The sequence below is a fragment of the Diadema antillarum genome, unplaced genomic scaffold, assembly GCF_040938485.1.
Source record: "Diadema antillarum isolate AM-2024a unplaced genomic scaffold, OU_Dant_1.0 scf00000036, whole genome shotgun sequence".
NCBI lineage: Eukaryota > Metazoa > Echinodermata > Echinoidea > Diadematoida > Diadematidae > Diadema > Diadema antillarum.
This window is the reverse complement of record NW_027270925.1, coordinates 4,282,356-4,296,163: the sequence shown is the minus strand read 5'-3', so window position 1 is coordinate 4,296,163 and position 13,808 is coordinate 4,282,356. Positions and strand designations below refer to the sequence as shown.

The 13,808-nt window shown below is 39.3% G+C and overlaps 1 protein-coding gene across 1 annotated transcript in view; it reads right to left on the bottom strand.

Annotated features, from left to right (window-relative positions):
- Positions 1-13,150, bottom strand: part of LOC139745435 (rab3 GTPase-activating protein non-catalytic subunit-like) — a 29,404-nt gene extending 16,254 nt beyond the window's left edge. Inside the window, exons 1-12 of the mRNA XM_071655827.1 lie at positions 13,077-13,150; positions 11,102-11,368; positions 10,532-10,581; positions 9,102-9,222; positions 8,393-8,477; positions 7,352-7,475; positions 5,808-6,009; positions 4,928-5,029; positions 3,962-4,110; positions 2,156-2,235; positions 1,134-1,232; positions 317-456 (exon numbers count right to left, since the gene is read on the bottom strand). Coding sequence (XP_071511928.1) covers positions 317-456; positions 1,134-1,232; positions 2,156-2,235; positions 3,962-4,110; positions 4,928-5,029; positions 5,808-6,009; positions 7,352-7,475; positions 8,393-8,477; positions 9,102-9,222; positions 10,532-10,581; positions 11,102-11,204 — 1,255 coding nt within the window. The 5' untranslated portion in view covers positions 11,205-11,368; positions 13,077-13,150. The remainder of the gene's footprint in view (positions 1-316; positions 457-1,133; positions 1,233-2,155; positions 2,236-3,961; positions 4,111-4,927; positions 5,030-5,807; positions 6,010-7,351; positions 7,476-8,392; positions 8,478-9,101; positions 9,223-10,531; positions 10,582-11,101; positions 11,369-13,076) is intronic.
- Positions 13,151-13,808: the final 658 nt, after the last annotated feature.

Below are 13,808 nucleotides of genomic sequence, written 5' to 3'. Positions count from 1 at the left end.
CTTCATGAAAACTCATTAACACATACATAAATGTAGAAGGTACAAGCATCATGAGCACAAAGACCTTCAGATGAAATTAAAAATAAAAAGAAGGCAGGCAATGATCAGCAACTCATCTATTGAAATGGAGATCACATTGATTAACATTAATGCCCAAGTCATTACTTTCACGCTGCAGCTTGTTTAATGCTTAATGTAACAGCTCCACACAGTATGTGCAGTTTATACTGATTTTGTTTCATTCCTTTTGATTAAAAGATAACTTTCTCTTCTCTCAAGTATTTTGCAAAAGTAAAACATTTGTTGCTCTTTTTACCTTTCCACATCCTGACCGCCACTCCCCGGATGACGTCAACCAGTGACACTCTGCCAAAGCTATCAGTGCTCACCGCTAACCTGAGACCAGGAGCCAGAACTATACTGTCTCCATGGCGACGGACATCAGGCAGACCAAACCTGCATCAGGAAGGGAAATTTCTTTTTTCAAAGCAATGTCTACTTTGACAACAGCTCAGTAATATTCACTGTTCAGGCAGAAGAAAAAAATGTCTGAAATTATGTAGTTACCTAATATATCTGCAGGAACCTAGTTTGCAATTCATCATCACCCTATCATATATAAATGATGCTAAGCCCTGAACAATGCTTGTAATCAAAACTGAATCCACAACACACAAGTCCACAAAATCCTCGTAAAGCAATGTCAATTCCCACAAAAATATCAATTTAACTTACTAAGATGCCAACATGCAGCAATTTTTTACTCTCATACAAGATTGTCACTGGAAACTTACAACAGAAATCAAAATATGCAGTCCCCTACTTCACCCTTCAAATTTTCGAAAACACATGTCTATCACTCAACAACGTTGGAACATTGCACTGACAAGAAAGAATATCTGTACACAAAATACTACAAACCATTTGACTACAAAATGGCAATACCATGTTCACCCCACTGTAAACGGTGCATGTGCACAAAGCATGTTCAAAAAGTACAATTCATAAAACAAGAAGTCTGGTCAGAATCTTATGCTCGAAAACTCTTAATACAAGAACTTGAAGCAGAACTGGCTTCACTGTAAGAAATCTTCATGTTTGGTATAAAGTAAATGTGACTCTGATCAGCTCACCTGATAGGGAGAGACATAGCTGGCTCTACCCGAGGCTTCTGCTTGGAACCTGTCTGTGCATCGGCATTCTGCTTGCTGCCACCAAAACCAAACCATCCACTGTGAAGGAAAGATGTCAGCAAGACAATGTTCATGGGATACAGCCTCTCTTGTAAAACTTTCAACAGCATGGCAAAGATTCTATATTAAGCTGACAAAAGTTGAAATATGAGTAACACTTGCCACATTCCAGCTGAATATGGTCTGATGATTATCAGTAACAAGATAAAATAGTCTCCATTCATTTATTTCAGTGTCACAACAGCTTCCAATAATTTTTGGGCAAAGAATATCTGGTATGCATCAGGCCAATGTCATATTTTGACTACAAAATGGACATTGGGGGATAATTACTGCATTAAATATCATTGGGGTTGAATAGAAATGCTCCCTAAAGGCATCTATAAGATGTGCTGCCAGTAATTAAAATTTGGCACTAGCACCAAACAGGTGACATCCTAGAGAAAAGGTTTCACTCATGTCAGGGGATTGTTGATGGTAGAACCAATCACCAATGAATGGCCTGTCATCATCTCATCACAGAATCACAGAATATAGTTTTCCTCCTAATATTCCTGAATTTGAAGTATGGCATACTCTATCCACTGCATTTAGAATATCAAATGCTAACTGGTAAATATTGCAACATATATATCTGCACACATCCATAATCACAAACTGATCATGATATCAGCGTTTAGTACAGTATTACATACTCTCAGGTTTGATGAAATCCCATATTCACAAATAAACATTGTTCTGCAACGGATCAAACACAGCAAAAATGATCCATAGGAATGTACATACAGCTGTAATTCCTTGAGCATACAAACAAACAAGCAAGATAAGGAAAACATGCTAAAGCCGAACACAAAGATAACTTTGTTAATATGAAAGTTTGACAATCACATGCTTCAGTGTTCCAGTGAAGCATTACAGGTATCCCATGCAAGTTAGAACTCTCCATAAGACATTCAACTGACCTTGCTGCTGAGAATATTGCTGACTTCAGTTTGCTGGCTACAGCCATGGCCACGTCAGAGAAGAGAGGCTGGGCACTTCCCTGATTATGGAAATCAGAAAATGAATGAGAGAAGTTATCACTCAATGCAAGGAGATTCTAAAGAGCTATTAGGGAGATATTTATGTGTTGTATGCATCTCAGTTGTCAAAAATGATTCTCAAATGGGGAGGGGGGTATATCCTTGCCATGACATTCAATAGTACCTCATGCAGAATTAAGAAAACTTGGCAGCTCTGATGTTACTCAAAATATGATGTTAAGTCTATGATCACTTGACTTTCATTTCAATGCAAAATGAAAACGCAATTACACATGTTTACAATATGTCAGAACTAGATATATCGCTACGGCTACTGATATGCCTCCGCCATAATGCATGGTTCTCCCAATAGGTCTATAGTACACTGTCTTGACAATGTGTGATGACAGTTTCACACAATTGGCAAAATATTAAAATGACAGGTTTGACACAAATGTGCTGAATGTTCACTTTCCTAGAACTAGGTTCAATTGGATGAATGATTAAAATGTCAGAGTGCAGGTATTTGGGGAACTGATGATTTTTACTTGACTTTTGACCCTTTTATAAGTTTATGCATTGAGTAATTTTCAAGGTATTGAGAAAAAGTATAATTTCAGTATCAAATGGGAAAATAGCATTATCTAAACCTGGCCTTTGACCTTTGACCTCACAGTTCCAAAGAGAATCACTGTTAGGTTGAACATGCATAAATATGTAAGTTTCATGATGATACCTTGAGTTACTTTCGAGATATGGAGGAAAAAGTGCAATTTAGCACTTTCACTGACCTTTTACCTTTTGACCTTTGACCTTTTGGCAAGAAACTTCCCAAAAAATATATATTGGGTAATACATGCCATACATCAAGTTTTAAAAAAAAAACCTTTAGCCTATTGCATTTTAAGGAAAGTAGTGATATTTTGAGGAGTTGACCTTGACCTTTGACCCCCTGACCTTTGACCCATGACCCCCAACTTCCCTAGATAATCACTGCCCATCGGTACAAGCATATATACTAAGTTCCATGAAGATACCTTGAACCATTTGCGAGATATGGAGAAAAACATGAAATTTCAATTTTTTTTTCACAAAATAAACCTGTGACCTTTGACCTTTGACCCAGTGACCCTAAAATCCACACAAAGTATTATCCCCCAAGGATATACCCTCATACCAAGTTTGATGTAAAACCACCACACGGTTCTTGAGATATCGACAAAAACAAAACGGGACGGACGGACGTACGGACGTACGGACGTACGGACGGACGGACGGACGGACGGACGGACGACCCGAAAACATAATGCCTCCGGCCACTTCGTTGCGGAGGCATAAAAACATCAATCATGCTAGCTGAGCTGATATGTTCCAAATCATATTACAGCAGATATTCTACAACAATAAGTTTAGCATCTGAACAAAAATATGACATTTTTTTAATCAGAAACTTAGCATATCTGGTGTCATTAGTAAATAACGAACTGACAAAAAAAACTGCTGAACAAGTGAAAGAAAACAAAGCAGCACTACAACTTTATTGCTCCTCACACACAACTAAATGCAGCCATGCTACTGCACATCAGAAAACGCCTGCACAGGGCAGTGTATTAACACACTTACAATTTGCTTTCTAATATGATGTTGGAAAACAAAAAGAACTCTGATGTTAGGAGGGTCTTTCGCTTTTTGGCTACCCCACAGAAATACACACTTTTGGTAGTGTGAGGTCAGTTTGGGTCTCACCTCCAGGGCGTAGAAGAATCCCAGGAATGGTCCTGCCCCGGCAGTGACATACTTGTGACAGACAGGGGGCGTGGTCCTGACCGAGGCATTGTAGCCACCCAGGGTGGATGCCGCATGGAGCTGGTCAAATGAGCAGCTGGACACCACGCCTTGAGGACAAAAGCAGATAAATTTACCCTTTTATCTGTGTTCTTGTAACAATCACTACAGTGGCAGCCTCTATCAAGTACCGTACATGATATATTTTGCAGTGGTTTATTTTCACGAATTTCAGGGGTGCACAGATACTCATTTTTTTTCTTTAATGCCAAATTACTGCCTCCCAAAGCACAAATGCAGTGCACATCATTTGTGAGAAATCACTACCAGTTCTTTTTTTTTTTCAAAGGATAATGCTCATTTCTCATTTTGGTGTTCCAGTTTGCAATCATAAATGTAGCCACTCTAAAATTGTCTTGCACAATATTCATTGCATATGTGGCAGACACAGTAGACATAATTAAAGGCTCCTGTCACACTCTCTGCTAGCAAGTTTGAGATTCACTAATTCCTTTCAGCAGATACTCTGTATTCATGTCATGTATTGGACAAAATAATCTGCTCTTCAGATTACAAATTTTATGCAAATGTCAATGCAATGCATGAATAAAATTCTTTATTTCTCTCATACTGAATCAAGGGGAATTTTATCACATGAAGACTTCCAGATGATAGAAGGAAACAAAGAAAAAAATTACAATTGCGCTGATCAAATACACCCTAAACACATTATCAGCACTTCAGTTGCAATTGACATTCACATATTTACTACTATAGAATGTCTTCTTCAGTGATATCATTTCCCATTTTACTACTAACTTGCACAGCAATGGAGCCAAAACAAACAAAAAGAAACAAAACCCCCAAAAAAGGTCGGGAAGCTTCAGTCTGATTCTGCCAACCACAGACAGGATGAGGGAGATTTACCTGTGCTGACGTGATCTACGATAGCATCTTGCTGCTGCAGGCCCCACTTTTTGTAGGCAAGGGGTGGTGGCTGGATGTTGTCCTGGCTACCACTGGCTGCAGCTGTCAGGGAGGGAATATACGATACAACAGTACGCAAGTCTCAGGCACATCACATTGGACTCATACAGGACATAGACAGTGGCAAAAGGCATCAAGACAAGACAAATGTTTCATACACATCCTTTGGGAGGGTTGCTACATGCAGTAAACTTGTCCAAGTTCGAGTGACCAGTGACTCACAACCAGTAGCTCTAGTGATGAACTTGTATGACCTTCTTTCATTGAAATCTTTGCAATTGGTGTGATCTGACTGTATAATATTACATTGATGAATCATCTACAATAATAAACTCAGTAATATGTTTATGTATGGCATAAAAAGGAATCAAACTAACATTTCCCCACTAGTCCACAGCTACTTTAACAGGATTGATCATAAATATTCATGATAACATTAATTGATATACAGTATTTAATTTACTTTATGACTACCTATACATTTATTAGCTTTCTTTATTAACAGGAACAGAAGAAAGCAACATAAGTTGTAGAAATGAAAATCACAAGGTACACAACAAACAAAACACAATATAAGTTTTAAACACAGCATGATAGTCAATGCCTATGGACAGCCCACCTGTCTTTATGGCTCTCGCCTTAATGCCTCTCTAACAGCAACAAGTTATGTGTTGCCCAAGCTACCATTTTTGAGGCATGTGATACAGTTGATTATTACCCAATTTGTACAAATTCACAGCATAGTAGCACCAAGGGCCTTCTGTTTGCTGGGCAGCGAAAGGCTGAAGATTTATTGGTGTTTGACAGCCAGTGTAGGTACCTTTGGCGAGTTGGTTCCTGCAGGCACGCAGGCTCTGGAAGAGGCTGAAGCCATCCACCGTCACCAGGGCCGTGGGGTAGAGGATGGTGAGCTCCTCCTGTTGCTCGGCAACCCCGGCATGGCGCGGCATCTCGTACGTCCTCCCCTTCAGCCTCAGCACAGGGTCCTCGTGTAGCAGCTGAGACAGGAGCAAGGATCCAGTCTGGGTCCATCGGTGGAAGCAGAAGAGATATGAAGAGTCCATAAAAACCAAGGTTAACAAAGTTGTAGAACCAATAAGTTTCTGAACCAACCAAAAGCAAGAACTGCATTGAAGACTAACAACACAAAACTTTCCGCATCATATTCTAACAAACCTTGACAGATAGATGCCCAATCAGACTTGGTACTATGTAATTCTTGAACAGTTTTGTATAAGGTTGACATCATGAGTGCAACAGAGAGAAAAACAAAGGATTTCCATCAAATATTTACCAGAAACAGTAGTTTCAAGTTCACTATCATAAATGTGTCATCAAATTCTGTTGATTTACTCCACATTATGCAGAGCTATGGGCAAATGGCTTTACAACCATGTGATACATTGTTTCTGTATGAGATAAAAATAAAAGAGAGCTGGGTAAATTCATACTAGATGGCTATTGAGTATTGCGACCTGATAATGCCTTCATCAAAATTTTCTCATGACAACAACCATCGAACCACATGCAAGTGTGCACATCAATAGACATGAGTTTCAAGTTGAAACTTAATCTGTCTGCATTGGGCAGCCAAACAAAAGAGGCACTACTAAGATTCCAAGTACAAAAGCACTTGTACAGGATCAGAGTTTGGCCTAATTAGGGATCAAGCTCTAACAATGGTGGTGGGAATATATAGGCAAGGAATGCCCTCATCCCTTTCACTGCAGGGGCACGATAATCCTCCCTGTTACTAAGCTCCTGACAAGAGTGGGGCCACAGTGCTTTTTTCTTTGACAATAAGCTTATAACTGTTTTCATTTTGATGGTCTTCTTCAAACATGACTGCTGGGGGAAGGGGATGGGGCACTAGCCTCTGCATCTCAAGGTGTTCTTATGCCAAAACATATCAGTCGTGTTATTTATCTAACCCTGATGGGGGAAAAATGGCTTAGAGTTTCAAATCAATTCCTAAATAAAGAGATACAGTCACAGATATAATACCAATACTGTACAAAATTCAATTCAACTGCCCTGCCTCAAATAATAAAATAAAATACAAGAAATGATGAAACAGATACACAAACTGATTGACTGATATTCAATGGAATAAGATAAACAAATACTGAAAAACATCCACACAAAAACAACAAGATACATTTGTAGCTGTAATAAAATAGGGTAACAAAACACAAAAATGTGCAACACGGATTAAGAATTGCAATTCTTGTACATTATGTAAAAGTATTATAATGGGCAGCTACGAAAAAGATGAAAATGATCAGACACCTGGACAGGAAATAGCAACATACCACACACCGACTATCCTCAGCAGATTCATCACTGAACACTCATCTGACTTACCTCTGTGTACATCCTGACATAGCCAGAGGTGAACCCCACTACGACACAGGTCCAGTCGGGGGCCCCTTGAGATGAGCGCTTCTGTGATGCCAAGGGTACGCACATGACGCTGGTGATGCACTCACTGGATGGAATACAGCATGCATAAAAAGAATTTAATGGTATGCAATCCAGCAAATAACAATTATTACCACCGCAACAGAAGGAGGTTAAGTGATCATCGGCGTTGGTTTGCCTCAGTGTTTGCAGAATAACTCAAAAAGTTGTACACAGATTTGAATGAAACTTGCAGGAAAAGTCAGTAACGACACAAGAAACAGATGATTAAATTTTGTTTGTGATCCAGGAATTTTTATGGATTTTTGAAGGATCTTTTTATCTTTTGGCATGTAAGGTCAATGAACTAGGGAGTTCAGCTGCACGCACTGGAGGTTTAAATGAATTATGTGCACTAAAGTGTGTGCTCTCCTCTGGCAAGGCACCGCGCAGCTGGAAGCTGATGACATAAACAAAAGGCTTCTATATTGGGAAATTGCATGTGTGTATGGGTAGAAATGAGTTGCTGACTTGGCACAGGTCTGCGCTCTTTGAGTGCTTTTCTATTTGTATCAGTGAGAGGGAGAGTAGGGACAACTGAAAATCACAATGAAAGCACTTCACTGAACCTGACAATTAACACATAATAACTATGGTTATACACCAGGCAGTGGACTGTACTTTTGAAAAAGAAGTAGAAGAAGAATATGGCCCTTATGGGTATCTTTGCTCTTCACGAAACTCTAGTACACACACATGTGGCGCGAGCACACTAGAGATTATCTCATTCATGACAATTGGATACAATACTGAAATAATGTGAACCTGACAATCAGTAATAAACCAGGAGGTGGACTATACTTTTCAAGAAGAAGAAGAAGAATGCGGTATCTTTGCTCTTCCCCTAACTCTAGCTGGAACACACACTGTTGGCGCAAGCACATTGGAGATTATCTCATTCATGACAAATAGATACAATACTGAAAGAAAGTCAATTGCACCTACCCATCTTCTTGATTGAGAATGTCTTTGTGTATGATGTGGTATTTACTGTCAATTCCATCCTTTTCTTCTGGATCCCATTTCTCTGCAAGCAAAAAATAAAAGGATAAACACTTTCACATATTCATGATTTTTAGACGGTGATAGAGTAAAGTGACATGAAAGCATGCCATGTGATTTGCTTATGAGATGGTCATGAGCAAATAAAGCTTTCATATTATTATGTCATTTTGTAATGACACATGAAAGATTTCTTATAATTTCTTGGAGCTATGGACAATATTGTACATTATCCTACTACATTGTACTTGAATCCTACGAAAACTCATAAACAATGTGCTCTTTATTCATCAATGCAACAAAAAGATATATGAATAAAATCATTATGTTATTTAGAGGGAACACATTATTGAACATTAAGTGTTTTTAATGCAATGATAAGACAAAGCCTTGCACACTTTCATGCATACACTTATTCAACCACCTTGGTGCCACTGATAGAAAATATACAATGTAAATAAAGGCAATCAAATCTAAATATTGTATATTTAACAGAAAAAATGTCCTTTAGAGTTGCAGTTATTCAGTATCTCTGTGGCTAAAACAAAGTCAAATCAGCAGAAAGACTTCAGAGTTCTGATCGCGTAAAAAATAAGCATTGAGATAACCTGTTAGCATAGCAACAACAGAGATTCCCAAGGACTGGACTTACGCTGGAGAAACACTGCCTTCTGTTCGTAAGCGATAACCATGAGCTCACTGGTGGGGGAGAGGGCAATGCAGCATTCCTGGAGCCAGGCATCCTGGTCCGGAGGACCCGCATCGGCCTCGCTCTCCTCCTGTTGGCAAACCAATATGGCCATACAGGTTTTCAGTTTGCATGCACGGCTGGCCACTAAATCTAATGCATTACAGGGTGAAATGCTTTTGTGAACAGTGGTCCTTAAAGTTGTAGATGTAACATCTAACATGACATCATCATCAAAAAAAAAAAGCAACTGACGTACGAACACAAAAAGTACACTGTTGAGGTCGATAGCTTCAGGATAGGAAGGACATGCACTCAACAAGAGCACTTAGAATGACTGACGCAGATTTGCGCAGAAGCAGCAAAACAGCACAGTTTCTTTTCAGCCTTGTCTGCATTGTTTCTTTGCAAATAAAATGGAATACGAAAACTACAATGTGCTAGTAGGTTTACACAGAGCACTCAACTCAAAGACACACTTAAGAATTCAGAAATGAATTTCACAGAGAAAAAAAAATGTACAAAGGATACACAGCTAACAGAAGCTGCAAAGATCAAAACATTACTAAAGGACACATTCAATAGGTGAACACAAAAATTTGCTTAGTAGCGCAGTCAGCTGAGTTGCAAATATAATTTTTTGTGTCCGAAGATCTTGTTTGCCAATCCTAAGAGTCACATGACAGCAGGTATATAAAAGGATGTAAGTTTTGCGGAGTATGTCCCATATAGAATTAGAGCACTTCATTATTGGGTTCAATTCACACAAAAAAAAAATTACTATGCAATAAAATCACTTTGATAACATATGAATACATGAAACATTTTACACATCTTGAACCAAAATACATTCTAATGCACAACTTGCACACTTCCACACAGATTAGACATCAAATATAAACTAAAATCTATTTTACAAGACATGAATCATACAAAAAGTAAATGAAACACTTCATTCATCTACAAGATCCATCAGCTTATGTGAATTTTGACTTCTCAAGCCAACACTGACGTCAAAATGATAACAGTGTAAATATCTGATTATCTTTGAGCAATCTTATCACTTCACACTCTCTAAATTGTCACAATTACTACAAACTAGATTTTGTACAGCATTTTTTTTTCTTGGTTATCCATTAATTCTTTAAAAAGAGGATGAAGCACTTTCACAACATGGGCTCATGCCCACTACTTCTTTAATTCAAATAGGTAATGTCAGCACTAGGGTGTATTAAACTTTGCTCTTCTGCGCAAATTTGCTAATATAAACATGCTGATGAATCTTTGTAGAAACTATGCAGGTGAGAAACTTAATGGGAGCATGCAGGTGATGCACTAACACTCACTTTTTTGAAAGCAACGGCATTTAGGGCTGATTTCACTTTTAGACTCACACTGTTACTCTCTTCTCCAGACCATGCCCAGTCAGCATCCTCCCAACCATCTACTGATAGATTTTTTTTTTTTTTTTTTTTTTTGGGGGGGGGGGGGGATTAATATGAAACAAAACAACAATAATTATTCATTCGTATTGTGATGAAAAATATGCTTCTTTTTAGCACTTTCTTCAATATCTGATGCAAAATAAAAAGCAGAACTACAACTGCTTTCATATTGACAACCATTGAGGGAAATTATAGCCATATTGTACAAATGAGTACTCACAGCATTGCTGAAGTTTATACATTTCATATTACTTTTACAGGATCTTACTTTCTCAAGGATGAAAAATATCTAGCAAAATGATTAATTTGGTCAAAGGCATATTGTGTATTCATGCATGTATTAATCACAAGTCTTGATTTTCAAGCAATTTTTAATCTAGGAGATCTAAAATACTTCTTGCTTGTTTCACACCCCTACATGGCAAACACTGCACAAAGTATAGTGAAAATGTATTTGTCATGACTTAAAGGTGCGAAAAGAGCTCGTGCCTCAGAGCAATACTGGTACTAAGGCATCACCTGTGTCAGTCACGCCTTCATCCTTCTTCCAATTTGGAAAGAGATATCTCTGGACGGTCCCAATGTCACTGAAAGATCCAACATTGGACAGGACGCATGACATCTTGGCTCCTTATGCCTCCAGATTCCGCTCCTGTTCTCAGATCCCTGGGCTATTGCTGTGGACCTGGCCTTTGGCTCAGGAGAGTCTCTTGTAGATGCTGCCACTCTTTGGTGTCATAGAGGGAACAATAGATCTGGCCAGCTGTCTGAAGAGGCCTGCACTACCTGTGAATGAAACAGGGTGGGGAGAAAGAGTTCCACACAATGTACATAATATACTCCGCTCAATCAAACTGACCTATTCACTGCAATCTGAGGAAAGGGCACATGAAAGAATGAAGATAATTTGGGCAAAATACTAAAGGATATTTCTGAGCTCTACAACATGCAACACCAACCCTCCAAAAACTGTTAAGAACACAAGTAAATCTATATGGAAAAGTTTAATCCCTATAAAAATCCTAATGCAAACTTTAATCTAATCATCACTGACATCACCACACCCTCTGGTAATCGGCTCACGATGATTAATTTCCATGTGGGGTTTTTTGCGCTTTTTTTAAAATTGCATTACCGGTAAGTAAATTGTCTGGATCAGGCCATCAAATTTCCAACAAAAACACCGTTTTATGAATGCCCCAATCGCGCAGGTACTATTCAAAAATAAATTATGATTTCTTTACCGTAGGCGTAGTTACATTTTCTTTCATTTCAGACCCCTCGCCGGCCTCAGCAACAAAACTTTCATTTCAGTAACCCGACATGAACAGGCCATCCTCAGCATCAATAATGACAAATTGACAGAGAGAGGGGGGGGGGGGGGGGGGGGGGAATAGTCATTGTCGATATGAGCCCTGTCTGTATGGTAGGTGTTCAACACACCGACCGGGTCTATATCAACCGACCGCGCACTATAATGGCATTGTGCGTACAGAAAGAAAATGTACGCATGGGACTACGCGCAACGGTGTTCGATTCTTCACTGGGCTACGCTACCGAGTAAAATGAGGCGAAAACAAATAAGTATTCCCTCTAAATTAACGAAATTTGGCAAAATCCAATAAGATTTATCGTGCAACTACATATAACTAGGCCGGCAGTGGCCTACCTTTGCTGACTCGTTGTTACATTGTAGATGTAGAGTATCCTTCTGTAATAAATTTGATGATTTTGACCGCAAAATTGTCACCGCCGCTTGTACGATCGTGCACACACGTTACACATACACATGACATAATTATTTTGTCGCCCGCTACGACCGTACGATTTGAAGCAGAAACGAGAAATGAATGTGAAAAAACAAACCGACTCATCTAATTTATTTCAATTACAATGAAAAGTTTCCTAATGAAAATCAATTCAAATTCATCAAACAGTCCTTCAAAAGTAATATCGAAGGATTCAAAATATATTCAAATATTATTGGGGAAAATATGACGGCTAGAAAAAAACAGCGGCCTGTCGAAAAAACGAATTTAGGCCTAAGTGCCCTTTATACGTATTGTCAGGGTGGTCGGTTGAAATGAACAGGGCAACTGAGTGCGGAAAAAATGACACCCCACGCGTTCGAAGCCGCCATCTAGAGCGCGTACCTCAGATCGCATTTTCAGTGCGCGCTTATGAATCCGGAGTATTTTCTCCACACGTGAGTAAGATTTCAGGCAAATTGTGAGATTTTTCACGTTTCTACTGATAGAAAAACGTTAGGTGGCCGGTATTATGAACACCCAACCATACCACATTAATTCACAGTCAGTGACAGTGAGTGTAAGCGCATATCTTTGTTTTCATTTTCTCAAATACAGCTCAACTGGAACTCTTACCAAGTGCATTCAAACAGCTGATATTCAGAGTAGTTACACGGTCTTTATCAAATGTACGAACAGGGAATACTGGGAAAGAAAACAGTAACAAGTTAAACGTTATGACGAACCGACTTCACTGGAAACAGAGTAAAAATTAAGTTTCAGAGATTCTGCGACTTACTCAAGACTGCTGCGCTGCGTGGGTGGTGGTGCAGAGCAGTGTGTGTACTTTTCGACGACACATCAAGCGTCCTGGCTGCCGGCTGGACAATTACAACTTTTTCTAGCTGCAAAGTGGTTCCCTGCTGAGGATTAGAGTCTATCCAAAGTTTGACTGTCGTCTGTACTTCCGAATCACATCAATTAGTGATGTCCATGCAAACAACAGCGCTGGGACCAAAAGAACACGGGCATTTTGTCACAACTGTGTCCCACCCTAACTAAGCCGTGTGTGTACTGCTATGCTGGCAGCAGTGTCGACTGTGATCGGATCGGAGCGAACGTTGTATGCAGGATGTGTACGTCGTCGATCGTGGTTCCTGGACAACTCGACCGCGGGATAAGTCGTCCCTGGACAAGTCGTCCCTACCCCTGGACATCTCGACCGGGTCGAGTTGTCCAGGGTCAGGTTTGCGATTGGACAACTCGACCCAACTTTATTTGTGCCAGATTTTTGCAGAATGAAACACATTTTAGTCATTAAAATGGCATAGGTTAGTGGAATGATGTATGAAAAAATGTTTTATCGCATTTTTAAGGCAATTCCTATTTATTTTCTGATGCTGCGAAGCAATATTTCACGGTATCTTCCCTGCTCTGAGAATCTCGGTGACGGAGCTTTTTCTTGTGACGACAGCCTG